We start from the raw sequence: 16,327 nt of genomic DNA on the forward strand, positions 1-16,327 counted from the left end.
TTTGTTATGCGCCAGTCAGTAGCCGGATTGCATATGAGAATGTATTTTTGATCGAAGTTAGGTGTCAAGTCTTGTAATTCTCCAAGGGCGTTCAGTAGTATATTGGACGGAGTTGCGATCCCACGCTACTCACTTATTTAAAAAATAAAGTACAGAAAAATGTTGAGGATCTAATTGCTCTTTTAAATTTGTGCCGGCCTTGTTGACAATCATACGTAAGTACTTCCAAAGAAAAGTAAGGTAACCAAATGCGATGGTTGGGTGGCGTTTTTTTATAATTGGATAGAAGCAAAAAGTTTACTTTTACAATTGAGTAAAGGGGTATTCCAAATTGCTCTAACACTAATATACTGTGGAATCCTTTGAAAAGAAAAAAAAAACTGTCTAGGCTACATGAACGATTGGGTTTGTCAACTCCATTGCTTTTTTTTATTGTAAAGCCAAAGGCGACTCCTTTTCGACCCTCACCATGTATTATGAAATTTAAAAAAAAAAACAGATTAGTATGCAAATGTTTCTTTGTAGCTACAATACCAAATCCCCTTAGAGCACACGAGTTATTTATTCATAGATGATGCGAAACCTAGGCCAAGGACAATCTTGTATATTGACTTACAACGGAAGAAAATTTCGCTTCCCCTGAATTCTTCCCTGTATCCTAAATAAACACTTAATACGGTCAAAAAAATTCCTAAGCTAGAGAAACTTACCAATCTTTGGTCCAAAATATGTCTTGAAGAGTTCAAGAAACGCACTCAAAATTATGTATTAATGAAACTTGGGATTTTATTCTTCGGTCAGCAGGGCATGCTCTTGATATTATACCCTGTTTCAAACTAAGTTTCTCCTTTCATTGATGTATTTTGAAGAGGTGCTTCGTTTAATAAGGGCTGATTTTGTCGGAATTCTGTTCGAAGTCCAGATGAAATCCGAAAGTCTACGTTTCAGCTCACTTTGAATTGTTCGTAAACATGAAATGAGTTATTGGTGAATCATCTTGCTACATGGTTTTTGCACCTCATAATACCGCACAATGATATTAAAACTGATAAAAATTACATCTATTTGAAATTAAGCTATCGGTAAGTTTTCATGACATCCTAAGAATGTTCATTTTCGCTTTTTCTCAATTAAGATATGCCTTATTGTTTCGTATCAAAGCTATGTTGGTGTTTCTCCTAAAATTTTGCCTTCTAGATATTAGAATGAAATGACTCAAGACTCCGCGCACTATTTCGTTTTTTGGCTGTATTTTTTGTTAAAGAACAGCTCCAGAGTGGTTACATTTTGTGATTAAATATATGTCTTTTTCATGATAGTAATGAATAAAGGAAATTTGACGTTATAGATTTTGTTACACCGGCTATATTTATGTGTGTTTAAGTTGTTGTTGTATAGTAGATGTTTGATGGTCGGGATGATCATAAAGTTCACCCCCCTGCCCTGCTGGAAATGATATGAGAACCCTGCTTACTTGAATGCTTGAGGGACACAGATGGTAAGATGGTTTTGCTTTTAGTTGGATGGTAGTTGAATTGCGGGGACATGACAGATGTTGTTAATGTTGTTGTTGTTGTTGCTTTCGTAGTAGTTCGTCGTACTTTGGAAGATGGTCGAATGTCACATCAAAATAAGCGAAGGGTTGCAACATATACAGATAGAAGTTAAGCCCTAGTTTTAACCCTGCGCGATGGTGAAAAGCGGGTGGTGGTAGTAGTAGTAATTATTTTTTGTTTCTTAGTTGTTTTGTTGTTGTTGTTGCAGAAGTGGAGGGTACCACGATTGGAAGGAGTGGTCGTTCCAATTCACAAGATGTTCGTTCGTGATGGGATCGCGTTACCCACGCACTAGCACTGGATGTAATTGTAGTAGTTTTTGTTAGTCTGTTGAACGAAAATGGAAAGTAAAAGATCCAAAAAATAGACTTTCGTTGGTCTTTGAGGAAACAGCTACAGGTCGAGGGTGCCAAGTGTAGCAGAGAAGTCTCAATGCTCATCTGGCACCCTCGTGGAGGTCCTTGAAGGGAGCTCAGGCCATCTTGTCCCAAATCCATAAATTTGAACTCGGGCCGAGACAACTTGAACTCCCACGAAGCCACCCTGAGCCAGCTGATTTTGCACCAGATGGCCCGCCCCGCCTACCCTGGAAAGCGGGCAGGCCGGGGAAAAGCGGCCAGATCCTGCGCGGAGCCACTCCCGCAGAGACCTTCACGTCAAACTGGTTGAAGCTCTCCAAATACTTATACATTTGTTTTCCTTACAAACTAGTTAACAAAATCAAGTAGAAAATTAATATGATGATATGGGTTGTTTCATCTATAGAGGCGGATGGCTGAAATTTTTGTAGGTATAGAAAATGCGTGAGGGGCAGTGTCTTTGTTCGCTCGTGGTAGGAAAACGGCCGAGGTCTCCCCGAGGGAGAGAAAACCTTGGGAACCCGTGATTGAATCCGGAGTAGAGAATGAAAGTCGAGTGACTTTGGGGGAGGTACAAGCTCACTCGAATTTCCTCCTCGCACAAGCAAAGAAAGAGACAAACTCACGGAAGGGATGGTCCCACCATTCCGGGCCCAAGGAATCAGATGGTAGCAGTCAATATGACCAAGCGCCATCTAAAGCAAAATGGCGCTAGCCCTCAAGGTGACATGTTGAGTGAGTGGTTGGCCCTTGAGTGGAATACTCTGTTGTATCTGGGAAGATGGTATGGGGAGAATGGTGGCTTGGTTTTTCACAGTCAAGAAATACACATTTTGGTGCAGCCCTTGGGAGGGCGGGGCTGACATTTGTGCAGACCAGCGGCACTTGCAAGTACCCTGGTCACATATTGTTATAAAGGTACCTTTGTGTGATGGTTTACAACGGCCCTCTGGTTTTGTTTGGGAAATCAATTAACGAGTTTTTTGTGAGACACATCTCGAACCAAGATGAGACGTAGACAATTTAAGACTGTTGCTTCTAATTTAAGAAGACAAATGTGTTGCAGCAGAGTTATGGAAAAGGGGGTGTGGGGATTAAATCATAAAGTGATTAACGAGTTTCGGTTTTTCTTTTCGATTTAGGGAGTTCAGTGGTGGCGTTCTCCCAAACCAAGGAGTTGATAATTCATGTTAGCAAACTAAAATTATAAATGCATTGACACTGGTAAGGAATCTTGCAAATTTGTGCTTAGCTACAAACCAAACTGCGTCTTTCAAATTTTCAGGCAATATTTTTGAATTTGGATAGAACCAGCAAATTTTGTTCCTAGCATTACTGCTGACGGTCTTGGAAGTTCTGCAGGGCCAATTGGTCTTCCTAGGGTCAGTATAAGGTCTGAGTTCATCAAGCTAAGTGTCCGATTGTGCGTTCAAATTGGTTTTCCAAAGTGAGAGGGTGTTCTTTGGTTTCGTCATGGGAAGTATGGTATAAAAATAAAAGTTGCCTTTCATTGAATAATTTCAGGCTCCCTGATTTTGTGTGCTTTGTTGTTGTTGTAGTAGTTGAGTAGTTGCTCTTCTTAGCTCTTCAGTCCATTTGTAGGGGGGAACATAGGTCTGGATCATCAGCATGGGGTGGTTACTGGATAGAGATCTTCGTGTTGTGTGAATGTTTTGCAGTCCAATCAATCTACTCAAGACGGTTTTCTGATGTTTCCTGGTAAGTTGATGTCATTTGATGGTTAGGCTAACAAACCCGTCGCGGTTGGTGTGGTGTTAGTTAAGCTTCGGTGATGACTTTTTCTTGGGGATCTGGAGGACCATTTCTGCACAAGTGGTTGGTTGTGCAACACCTGATGTGGCCACCTCTCTGTCACTGTTTTACATCTTCTTCTCATCTTCATGGGCCTTTTTGACAATGGCGAGTTTGGAATGAGGATCTGTCACCGGGAGGTCCGAATATGGAGCATCGCGGGTGCCATGAAGCATGAGGGTCCATTCCTTTAGGAAACCATGATTCACTCGTTCCCCATTGAACCGAACCTACAACAGTAAAGCGTCAGGTATAGAAAACCAATGTCAATATCTTCCTCGTCTCTAGGGGTCTTGAGCAGGGCTTTAGTTGCTCTTCAATAAAAGGAACGGATTACTGCTCCCGATTCTTTGGCAGAAGTGAGTAATTTATTACTCAACCATTCCCTGTAAAAACTGTAATGGCGTTGGTCGTAACAGCAGCCTTTCACGAAAGCTAAATGACTCTTGCAACAAGTTCATTGGCTTAATATTACTTTATTGTTATTTACATCGTGCAAAATTTGTCTAATGCAGATTTTTGAAAATGCACAACATTAGGTATTTTGCAAAAAGACGAATATCGAATATTTGAAAGAACCTATACCATAGGGTAGATGATCTATGAGCATTCGTTTTGGCTAAAACTAATTATAAGTGATTGCCTAAGAGGTGTTCCAAACTTGCTCAACCAAGCCATAATAGCAAAAAGGTGCTTCTAAATCATTCAAAATTGGAGCTTTCGTGGCAGTAACCTCCTATGGGTGTTTACTATTTGACATAAGATAGTAATTGTTAGGTGATCGTAACCTTCATACAACTTGCATACTAGATACTGATAAATAAGCCATGGAAACTTTAAGGACCCTAATTGCTAATGTAAGGTATTTAATTTTTTCGTCATTCGGCAATATATGGGAAGATTGCAACCAAAGCTTCTTGAATTTCCCTCAATTGCCATAAGAGAAGCATCGAATAAGGGCCACTTTGGTGATCGAACAATAGAACGAGTAACGAGTAATTTTCAGTCTTATCGGGTAAGTACAATTGCAACTTTTTAAGATTTAATGAGGTTGTAGTTACTTTTTGAAGAAAAAAGAAAGAATTATTGTAATTTCATAACAACTTCCGTGGTCTTGAGGTTATGTTTGACAAAATAAAACCAATTATTGTTTTGTCACCATGAGGTCAATCCTAGCCATGGAGATTGAAAAGACAAGCAAGAAATTCATCATCAGATTGGGTTTCCGTCAGTGGGTGTGGCCAGTGTCTAACGGTTTCCTTCAAAAATTGTTCCGGAAAAAGGAATTGAACTTGAGGGCTCTCTCTCCAATGCTAAATAATTGCACTAATCTCAACGCCACTTTTCATTCCGTGTTCTTAAAGTGACGAAATTAAACGATATAAGGTTCATTTTCTCATTTCTTGTCCCCTATTCAATATTTTTTTCCTTGCAAAAAGGACAATGGTTCTAAATTACCAAAAGCTCCGTCTCTCATCATTCTAAATTACTGAAATACTCGAGATCCTTACCTCGAGTGACCATTTTCCTCTAGGGTACTCAGCCCAAGGATGGGATGTCATGAATGGCCATTTAGTAAATCCGTCATGGGAATCGTCATCATTGGGCCGTGGTGACAGAATCATGGACCTAGTGCCCATGGGAGAGCGGAGAAAAAGCTCCACATCTCCTCGACGAGTTGAGTTCAAGGTGATCACCGCTTGGACGTGCTCTAAGTAATTGACCTCGGTGTCGGATCCAGCGCAAGCTGTGGTCTCGATCGTCAAGAACAGACTCTTGTCCGACGGGATCTCCCGGAGGATTTTGTCTGAACCAGCTTCACAGTGGTACCGAGCAGGGACACTCTTCCATTGTTTGGCCAAGGCCACCATGGCTCCCGCATCTAGGACGCCAAATCCAAACAGATGGTTGAACTCGAGGCCAACGCCGTTCATGGTCCAATGGAAGCGACCTTTGGCATCAAAGAGCGAGTTTCGCTTTGATGTGAGAACTGTCAGATGTTGCATATCTCTCCAGGTCAGCTTAGGGCTATGAGCAAGAGGGAGAAAAAACCATTACCATTAATGAACAAACTTGGTTGAACTTGAAAGAAAAGAGTCGGATATTTACTTTGCTTCCAGGGCCAGGGCGAACACCCCAGCGGCCTCTGGTGCAGCTGCCGAAGTCCCCGAATGGGTCTTGGTACACTTCCCGTACAGATCTGTAGTGGCCTGGAAGAGTAGAGAAACACACACAGACTATTTATTTCCCGTTTCCTTGTCTAAATCTTTGATCAAGATATATCTTACCACTCCAGTATTTGGGTCCTTTGCGCCATTGGAGAAAGTTGAAGCCAAGGTGGATGAGCAACTTTCGTCGTAGTGGGCGTTTTCACCGGTGTTGATGGCGGAATTGATCGAAATCGTCCACATAGAAGCTGCGTATCCGTCACAATTGCAGTCATCATCTTCACCTCCGTCGCCACTGGCCCACACATAAATGTTGCCCAAACCTTTTCGACCCTGAATAGAAATAATGGACTGCTTATTGTGGTTGCATTAACCAAGACTCAACGCTCAGCTTTTAGGCATTTCTGATTGGTCTCCGTCTCCACTCACATCAAATTATGCCATACAATTTCCCTAAATTATACCCTGATTGCGACCAGTGGCACCAATTATGTCGGGAAGTGGTTTGCATGAGCGAACGTTATAGCAACTCTCGTCTCGAAACGTCTTGCTGGGAGGCACCCACCATGCATTTGTCTCCGAACGTTGAGCCTTTATTGTCCAAAAATAACCTAGAAATGGTTTTCTTGCTCTTTACTTGAGAGATCCCTGGAGAACGCGAGAGGGACGTTAACAACGCAGCATCTCTTTCCCTTCACTCCGAAAACACTTTAATCGAACCAAGAGCGGCTTGTCTTCTGATAAATAGACACGCTTGTCAGAGCCGACGAAATATCTTCCAAGGCCCACTTTCCTCCACTTTCTTCCACTATCTTGATCAGATTAACCCCGTTGTGAAAACGTATGTACCATACTTGTCCCCCCCCCCCCGACTTTGGCCGGACTCCCTGACATTCGAAAACACTCGTGTGCTCAAGTAGGAGGCATTATTGACTTAAAGTATTTACCTCGTTAACGCCTCGCACGATGGCCCTCATTGTTGCATTGCGAGGTCCATCCACAGTTCTTCCATCATCAGTTGGGCCCCAACTGGCCGAGTAGATGTCAATCAAATTGGGTTCGTGTCCCATAGAATTCGCCTCAATCAGATCCGTCATGTATGGTTGGTCCAACATGCGAATGCCTGAATAACATAAAAACCCTTATTATCATATCTTGAACTTGACTGTCAAGGATACAGTTTCCTTGGAATGGGAGAATATATACCTGCCACCATTGAGTCGTAAGCAACGCCCACGCCGCAGATGCCATTATCCCGGGCACCAGACACTTCGCCCGCACATCGAGTTCCATGGCTGTTGAACCAATCGTCGGTGTAACGAGGATACGGAAAGGGATCGTTGCTACTGAAGTCGTAACTGGCACGTGCGTTCTGGAGATAGTCAAAATGAGTGACAGGTTCAGAATTGGCACATAAAGCTTGGCAAAGCCAACGCATGATCTGATCAACTTACGTAGTTGTGAATGAGGTCGGGGTGCATGTAATCCACGCCTAAAATTAGACCAATTTACATGTTTTAAGCAGAACGGACGGCTTTCTGGTTAATCATCTCTTTCAAGGATCTCAAGGGACAAGATAAAGAGCAAGCCAAAAGGCTTCTGTTTTATAACTTTCCAACAACACTACAAGGATATGGCTCATAATCCAATTTTCTCGTTTGTTGAAATGTTATCAAGGCCAACTTGACAGGTTTTGTGCTCGAACGTGTCAAGAAGACATATGAAGGGCAATCTGACAGGACTAGCAACTCTTTTTTACCATCATCCATTATTGCAGTTGTGATGTTTTTTCCGGTAACTCCTTGGGCCCAAGCAGCGGCCACGTTCAGATCCAATTTAGGCTTGCCGCCATTTTGCCCAGTATTTTTCTGCAAAAAAGTGAGATCGAATCCATCTTTGAGCTCATTGAAACTTGGTCTTTTTGAAGTTGAACAGGCGAGCGACATGCTTCTCAGCATGCTGGTAGGCACCGACATTATTTAAAGAGGAAATTGGAAAACTTGTCTTTGCCGGAAGAGAGTGCTAAGCGTCAACATTTGGTTCATATAAGGGCCGAGGCGAAGACTACATTTTCAGTAAAAATGAAAGGTGCTCTACAAAATGTTTTAATCCCTGATGGTTATAAGTACAGGATATAGAAGTTATGTACTGTAATACATTATGTACTGTACTTACCAAATACCACTGATGCTGGAAGAGTGGGTCAGTTGGGTCGGTCTCTGGAGGAAGATCAACCAAATTCTCAACCTTGAGGGGATTATAGCCACGCTTGTCGTTCCTGAGGAGAAGAAGAAGAATCTTGTTGCGGTTACAATGCCAACCTCAACCTCATCAAATGCTCCAATGAGGCTTCCAAATGGGAGCCGTGAAGAATGATCATCCAAATGGGATTACGTTGGGTTCCATGGACCTCACCTGTGGTTGGCACTGAGCTGCATCCTGTTGAAATAGTTCTCATCATGGACCACATGGGGATCGGCTTGGATGTTGTCATTGTCCAAAGCTTCTCTTAAAGTGGACCACGGCGAGGACCGTTTGGCCTCGAGGTGTTCCACTGTTCTTGGAATCCCAAAGCGTTTTTCCCTCCGGAAGCCAGTCTGTTGGACTGCTTGAGAAACCTGTGGGGAGCAAGAGCAACGATAGAATATGAACCTTATAAGATCTTTTCACATCCGGCTTGAAGTTGCTACCAAAAAGATAGACTTGCAGGATAGAGAAAATAAATAAATCGTTCAGGATATTGGGGCTGTCAAGTTTTGAAAAATGGCCGTCTTTGAAGCAGAAATAGCTGAGTTTGTTAACCATTCATAGGGTTGCGCAAGTGATTGTGCACATTCAGGTGTTTTTTAATGTATGGTCACTTGTTTTGATTTAGTCACTAAACGTAAAAGGGGAAATTCAGATCACATTTAAAAGTACAAATTGTGAGTTCGCTTTGAAATCATTTATGCTGAGCCTTATTTCCCTCTATTAGCCCAAGGTTTTGCCATTGGAGGTCATCAGCAATAGCTATAGGGTGGCCAGAAATAATGACAATCTCTCCTTTACCATTAAAACATCGAATCGATCGATCAAGCTATAAAAACAAAATTTTACTCGCAAATATTTGAGCCTTGGTCATCTGTCAAGGTTTTCTAAAAACAGTTTTTACGAACTCTTTGATTCCAAAGAGACAGGAGCGACTATCCCAAAGTCCCATGAGTCGGCTCTGTGCGAGAAAAGGATAGAAATTTTGGCGAATGAGTGAAACATACGGTAGCATTAACTGTGATCAAGTTCGTTGTACATTAATGGCTATGGTGGTTGCAAATAGAGGACATATCGAATGATCTTCTCAGAACTTCTTCACTTTGATTACTTTGTTGATATGAAATCGCATTGTTATATCGATCTTTACCCTTAAATGCAAACTTGATTTATTGCCGTAAATTCAGACCACCCTGTACTCGTCTGTAGATTAAATTGTAACAGAACGGTAAGAGATCGGATGTGGAATATACATGTGTTTGCTTGAATCAATATTCTTCAATATGTAGCTCGCTTGAACCCTGAAGTTGACAAAACACTCTTGTAAGTTGTGGGTGGTGACAAGTGAAAGGTCTCTTGGACAATTGGTAAATTAAAGTATTATACTTTACAGCATAATATAACCCTCCAAACCATACTTAATCAGCCAAGTCAATTGAGAGTCTTCTAAATAGGTTCAATTGACGGACTTATGCCATACTACAGACATCAAAGGCTTTCAAAGCCGAGTGACACTAGCTTTGAAGGTGTAAAACTATGCATATAACGGAGATATTTGATTGAAATTGTTATCCGTAAATTGTTCCCAACATGAAACGAGTATACATTCATAACTACGTCAACATTCCATCTATGTCATCAACTATCGGCCTTTCGCCATACCAGTAAGGGCCTTAGTATTGGAAATGTGTCTCTTGGGAGACTCACGTCAAATTGTGCAAACTAATTCCCTCATGACATTTCAGGCTACTACAAATGTGGGTCTGCGGAGACAGTCTGCCATAACAGCGACACCTTCAAGTCATCAATATTTCTAATTTAGCATTGAGAAAACCCCGCCAGTCATCTTCAAAAGGTGAACTTACCCGGTGATCAGCCTTGAGCTTTCTGATGTGATGAATGCTTCTCTTGGTTCTGGCGCTTGAAAGAGCATGATGGACAAAATGAAACTCCTCTGGATGACCAAGAACCTATTGTAGGAGAAGAATCATGGCATTCATAATTGAAGCTTGTTTGCTCATAAAGAGGGCTTATCTGCTGCCTTATTGATCTTGTCTGCTGGAATTTCCTAGTTCAAATAGCAAGATAAGGCTCGTTCGTAATGATCCATGGTAATTGGATCATTTTGGATGGAACTCGTTCGTATGATATGTTCCATTTGGAAATTACTTTTTCGCCTGACTTTTTTGTAGCTCATGCTCTAGTGTGACAGATGCGGGCGATGCCATAGTGAGAGAGAGAGATAGCTCATTTTCAATCGGAATGAAGGTCGGCCTTGATGGTCAATTACAGAGAAAGCCCCTCCAGCATCTATTTCAAATACCTAGTTTCTTGGAACCCTCATGTGACTGGTGGGTCCTCCATATGTTTACGAATGCCGCTACTGAAAATACGCAATAACTTACATGACCTAAGTTGTGGAACCCATGGTCCAACGCGATCTTGTCGGCCAAGGCCTTGGTGTCTGACTCCAGTGGCGATCTTTTGATCAAGACATGGAACTGGTTGGTGATTACCTCCTTGGTAGCCTCACTACTGGCTGTCAAGGCCAGAAGGAGGCCCAAAGAGGCCGCGAAAAGGCCACATGGATAAGAGGCGGCCGTCCTTGTGATGGTCTTCTTGGATCTAACTTGTTCTTCTGGACATGATAAGAATGATGTCCAATTCACCATTTCAGTGAATAGATCTTAAGGGTCTGAGGGAGCTGATGATTGGGTTGGATGGTGCCAGATGGTGATGGTTTGTTCCACTCTGAGTCGTTGTGCGTTGATGTCGAGTCTTCTAGCCGTGAGATGCACTCTGATACAATGGTGGGTGATGCTCTCGGGGTTGAGTCGTCTTGATTCGAAGTTGGTCGTCCAAAAATGTCCTGAACAAAAACGAACGTTGGAGGGAGTAGGGAGGAAATGGAGGAAACTGAGGAAATAAGAGGTTATTTGGTGGTTTTAAAGAGGGGGTTAGTCTCGTGTGAAGGTGTCAGGGAGCTCGTTGAAATCAAAGAAAGGCAACTCAATCTAAACCAAAGGAGAAAAGGACTAAAAATGATGGATCTTTTGGCTTCTGTCTCTTTCTCCTGTTCGCTAGCAGCTGTGGTTGATCTTCTCAAAAGACTGAAGGTCTTTGTACCAGTCGGAGAAGCACGATGAAGGAGGACCTAAGTGCCTGCCAAGGTCCCATTCCCTCCATGTAGGAGGAATCATTGAATTCACCCAGGAAGAACTCGTCGAGTGGTGTGCGGAACAAAACCTCGAGATTGCCCTCTCCTCCGCGCTTCAAGCTCCAAAACAACCACCGTCGGCTCTCCAAGGAGGAACGAGTGCTCGGAGACCACCCAAATCCGCCAACCAACCAACCACTGAGATCAGTCGCCTCCATTTTTTGCTCGGTACATAGGCACCGTTGTGCACCAGAGAAAGCGAAGAGGCCTGTTGGAGAAAGCTCTCCTTCATCCCTGGTTCTACCATTTTAGTATGGCAAGGAAGCTCCACTTTGGAACCCCCGGGTGGCTCCTTCCCATCATCGGCGTGAAAACGAACACCATTCATGCTGAGCAGATCCACAGAAGCCGCCAACAGCCGGGTATGTATCATACTATACGTACATACTGTAAGTGAGTGGTGAGTGAGTGTGTACTCGTTGCTTCTACATATGGCCATGAATCGTGGCACTGGATTTAAATGGAGGCTAGCCACGATGAGCCCCACTTGGTCATAGAAGATGGATTATGGTGGCACATTACAGTTATCAACGTGTTTCAGACATTCATTAACCCTACATTTCTAGCCGGCCTAGACCTCCAAATACGATCCATCTTCTAACTTGATCCACCCCAAGGGTAAACTTAAGGCGAGTGGATGATGGTGTGCAACAGGCCCTCCCCTCAAGGCCTCTAGCTGGGTATGGGAACACACATACACACACAGACTCAGGAAGTCTGGCAGAAAAATACAGAAAAGTTTTACAACAAACCAGGAATTGCTCGTGGGAACGTTATCTTGCATGCAAGATTCAAGCCTTCCCAAGGAGAAAGTAGGAGCGCCGCCCAGGAGGATCCCGGGGGCATCTCCAAGGATCCTGGCGGCTTGACCACCAACTCAAGAGGGAAAGAGACACACACTAAGGGAGCGAAGGAAGAATAGGAAAGCAGGTGAAAAAAGAACGACGAGAGGCTAGAGACGACGTAGGGAAAACGCGAAGGTTAACAGATTGATAAACCTAAATCTCACTTACGATGGTGTTAAGAGTTTCAGTACAACTTATGAGGACTGGTACGGCTGCAACCTCCTCCAGTCTCCAGTTAAAAGTAATTGATTTTACAGAGTGATTTAATACGAGTAAATACAGCCATAGGGTTGTCCGATGCCCTTATTCAGAATTCCTCCATTATAATCAGTTAGTAGACGACTAAAGGATGTTACAGCTCTCTTCTTATATTTCAACATGTCATTGCTGATAGTCCTAATATTTTTCACGTCTAACACTTCTGATTGAGTGCGCCATGAGTCTATGACTTTCTGTTGTTTTTGTTGCATTACCATTTTATTCAACTTCGGTATTTTTATCCTTCCTTTTTCAGCTTCTTTCTTATCCATTTCATCTTTATGATTGTCCTTTAAACATACTTTGCCCTTGAATGCTCCCCATAATCGACAATGAATAACCTCTAACAAAAATACCACCTTCAGCCTTTTTTTTTACTCTTGCAGCAGATTATTTTTCATAAAGGTAAATAATTATGTTTTCAACTGATTCATTCTCCAGAAACCCACTAACTCTGAAATCAGCAGGCTGAATGGAGTGGCAGCTTACATCAGTCATTTTTCAATCATTAAACTTCCCACTATTTACAACAGTCCCACATTTCAAAATCATAAAATGCGACTTCACGTTCCTCCCTCCGGCTCTAGTCTTTAAAAATGAGTCAAAGGCACTGTGAAGTCTTCTATTCAACGGAGGTCTCTATGCAAGGTACCCTTTGATTTTGGCAGCAGTCCACACTCTACAAAGTGGTCCGGGTGGTTTGGTCTTGGCTGAATCCGCCCTCCAGCGACCCAGGCCACCTCCAGTCAGAGTCAGAGCATCTCTCTGAGTGCGACTCGTCGTCGGTTGACAAACAATGGGCTCGAGGATGAGGCCCACCTTCGTTCCACGCTCTGCCAGAGGCTGGGAACTGTTAGTGGTACGGGGACGAAGAGCGTATTGGCCTTGGAGACCTTGTTCAACGTCATTCGTGACGTCAAGGGCTCTTGGAAAGAGAAATTCTGGCTCTAGGTAGTAAGGCACAAGACACAAAAACCTTGTGCAACCAGCTGTTCGGTTCGGACTTGGAGACCAGGGATCCACATGGCACTTGGAAACCTTCTGGGGAGTCGTAATACTCTCTTCGCGGAAGTGAAACACGGGGAACGACAGAAAACCTGTTACTCAGACTCGGAGCTCGGCACATGGTGTACGAGTCCGGTTTTTTTATTACTTTAAACGAGATCTGGGAGTTATCTATTTTGATTGAGCCCCAAAAGCCGGTGTTAATCCAGATGTTGGAGGATGTCTTCGTTTAGGTGCTCCAATGACCTTTTTCTTCTGCCTACGGCGGAGGGACCCCTGTAAAATGAAACAGAAATAGATACCGGTGAATAAATGTTGCTTTCTCTTAATAAGTAGTGGGTTTTTAAGTGTTCCATGGACAGGATGGTTGAATTGTTCAAACTTTCCATGTTATTTGCATTTGCATTGCAAAAATGTCAGGTTAAAATGTCAGAAGCTTATTTTAAACTGTGGTTTAGATGCGAAACAGTCCCTTTACGAGAGAGTTTCAGGTTTAAAATGAATTTAACGAGATTCTTCATTCTTTCCCATTGCCCACGCCCACATTCAGGCATCCATAACCTCATTTACAAACGCTTCCAGGGCTCTGTCAAGTCCAGAAACGAGTTAACTCGTATGTTCCCACCCATTTAAAGGCCAATAAGTTTCAACTTGCCACTTGGGAACAAGAGTAATTCAATGGCTTTTATCTCAGGTTTACGAGGAAAGGAATTGGAGCTAGATGGAGGAAAAAGTCTTACAGGATTCGTCCACAGAGGAGACAGCCCAAGAAAGTTCCACAGTCGTTGCATCCATTGCTTCTGGGCGATCGATTGCTCGAGTTGCCTCCAAAGATGTTGAAGAAGGCATCTGAGCCAATGATCAAGGTGCTCAAGAGAGTAAGAGCCAACACAATGGATAACTTCATTTTGAATATTCGATGGATTCTGATCTTCAGGTTGACCCTCAGACCTCGTGGCGAGAGCTGTCAATCTGGCAATGCTTGATGGGGTGTTAACCTCTAAGATTAGCCACCACAAATGTGGGCTCTAAGTAGAAATCTGAAAATAAGGGGTAAACTTGTTAAAAACAGGGTTGCCATGTGTCCTGAATATTGTTTCAGTAAAAATATTCTTAGGGTGAAGCTGAGTCCAGAAGGGCAAGCTGAAGTCCAGTGTATGTTGCTTCTTTAGTTTATATCCATTTGTGTCAATCGTGGGATCTCGATGCATCAATATAATGATTAGAGGCCGGGTTTAAAAATGATGGCATTTGATCCAAAGTATTGATGTGTATGTATATTTCGTAAGTGTTGGTACACTCTTAAAGGCAAAATTGTCGTCAGGGTTTTATTAAAAGAGTCTTCACAAATTGGTTCATTTTTTTCTAGAGAAGAATTGGGATTTGGTTCTCTCGCAAAATATTTTTGGAGAGCTCAAAATTGGTGGGAAAATGAAAATAATCATTAAGGAAAATGAATTACACATTCGGTCTCTAATGGTAATGATAATAATATCTCAATTGCAATTAAGGCTCAAAATATTTCTAATAACGATGAGCAAAAGCAAAAGAACGTTGAGGGAAAAATGGGGTATTCTGTTTTGGTGACCAGAATGGAATCTTCAATTTTGTTAGAAAAATACTTCTCGAGTAGTACGACAAAAACAGACATGTATTCGGACGTTGAGATAAACTCTGATACCAACAAACAAACGTGCCTCTCAAAGCCAGTAATGCAAGTTTGGGGCCTCAAACAAGTTTCCATGAAGCTGAATTGTTCTCATAGCATGAAGGACCGGTCATCTTCTCGAAAATATTTGTGAAGCGCCAATTTAGCATCAAATGTACTGGGGACTATCAAATAAAATTACCTGTCAGAGTTTGCTTGAACGTCCCCAAAAGGTGGATTTTGGATGACTTTTAAAGTTGGCATTCTTTTTTTACTCACAATAGCATCGGGCTCTTGATATTGTTTTGACAGTAATATGTACGTAGGACTTCACTGGCAGCAAGCTCTTGGTATTAATGCAATTACCGTTCAAAGGCTTGGTGTCCATCAAAAGCTCGGACAAACGTTTCAAACCATGCGGATTTCATTGTGCTGTAGGTAAAGGAGCGATTCCCCTCATTTCAGCTCGGTTTTCCGATGTTATTAAGCACACTCTAACCTTATGATGCGACAATTCTTTCTGTGTGAAAACTACTCCATAATATAAGATGGTGCTGCTTAGAACTGGAAGTCGTCCTTCAATATTGACTCGAGTGCCCATTATGGAATGCACTTTCAAGAATTATGCTTTATTGGACCACAGGACCTGACTTGCACTTACACTTAAGATTCCTCACGGCCAATTTTCGACCATCCATGAACTTTCAAGCAAACTCATTGTGACAACAATCTCTGCTTGAGAATACACTTTTCTTCCCACTTCGAACGAGCCTTACTGAAGACTCCTCGAATCAATACGTAATCAATCTATGTCCACTTGAACACGACGAATGCTTTAAGTTTCTGTCCAGATCTGCCTCAACCAACTGAACTACAATTATTACCGCTCAACGAGTCTCCATGATGATTCAATCAACCATAGCTATGTAATTTGGTCCGCCTGATAAGTCAACCCGGTAGAATCTCATCGAGGACGCTCGCAACGCACTCTGAATTCATTCGTGACTTTGGCTGAATGAAGGGCGGAAATTCGAGGCATCCAGGGGGAGATTGATGTGCTTGAAGAGAATTTCCTTTGTCATCACCATCCCCTGCGCAGTTGTTTTTTGGTGGAATTGAGTTTCGGAAAATTTCTGCAACAGCCAGGGATCATGTATAATTTTGCATTTTATGCGTACCCCGCCCACGCTGATGTTGCCATGGATGCTCCGG

General features: G+C 42.6%; 1 protein-coding gene and 1 long non-coding RNA gene across 4 annotated transcripts in view; both read right to left on the minus strand.

Annotated features, from left to right (window-relative positions):
* Positions 1-1,233: 1,233 nt before the first annotated feature.
* On the minus strand, positions 1,234-11,360 carry LOC131884160 (neuroendocrine convertase 2-like). Its single transcript, XM_059231839.1, has 12 exons — positions 10,548-11,360; positions 10,008-10,112; positions 8,311-8,513; positions 8,071-8,173; positions 7,655-7,763; positions 7,350-7,387; positions 7,102-7,267; positions 6,843-7,018; positions 6,016-6,228; positions 5,837-5,937; positions 5,239-5,755; positions 1,234-3,957 (listed from the first exon to the last, which is right to left on the minus strand). Exons 1-12 carry the CDS (start codon positions 10,812-10,814, stop codon positions 3,796-3,798), a joined length of 2,160 nt encoding a protein of 719 aa, XP_059087822.1. The 5' UTR covers positions 10,815-11,360; the 3' UTR covers positions 1,234-3,795.
* A 2,189-nt stretch (positions 11,361-13,549) lies between these two features.
* LOC131883979 (uncharacterized) overlaps positions 13,550-16,327 on the minus strand; it is a 4,088-nt gene continuing 1,310 nt past the window's right edge. Inside the window, exons 1-3 of one of the 3 annotated variants that reach the window (XR_009373672.1) lie at positions 16,000-16,295; positions 14,208-14,507; positions 13,550-13,743 (exon numbers count right to left, since the gene is read on the minus strand). This is a non-coding gene — a long non-coding RNA (uncharacterized LOC131883979). Of the gene's footprint in view, positions 13,744-14,207; positions 14,508-15,776; positions 16,296-16,327 lie in introns of those variants that run through there. The other 2 variants (XR_009373671.1, XR_009373670.1) reach the window with 2 other exon arrangements.

This window comes from Tigriopus californicus, chromosome 7 (genome assembly GCF_007210705.1).
Source record: "Tigriopus californicus strain San Diego chromosome 7, Tcal_SD_v2.1, whole genome shotgun sequence".
In the NCBI taxonomy this organism is placed as follows: domain Eukaryota; kingdom Metazoa; phylum Arthropoda; class Copepoda; order Harpacticoida; family Harpacticidae; genus Tigriopus; species Tigriopus californicus.

What these genes read in the sequence shown, in the direction of transcription:
- LOC131884160 (XM_059231839.1), bottom strand. Translation starts at nt 10,814, where the DNA reads ATGGTGAATTGGACATCATTCTTATCATGTCCAGAAGAACAAGTTAGA. An exon ending in GGTTCCACAACTTAGGTCAT is followed by an intron (nt 10,113 to 10,547) that starts GTAAGTTATTGC and finishes CTCCTACAATAG; the next exon opens with GTTCTTGGTCATCCAGAGGA. An exon ending in GCCCTGGCCCTGGAAGCAAA is followed by an intron (nt 5,756 to 5,836) that starts GTAAATATCCGA and finishes TCTTGCTCATAG; the next exon opens with CCCTAAGCTGACCTGGAGAG.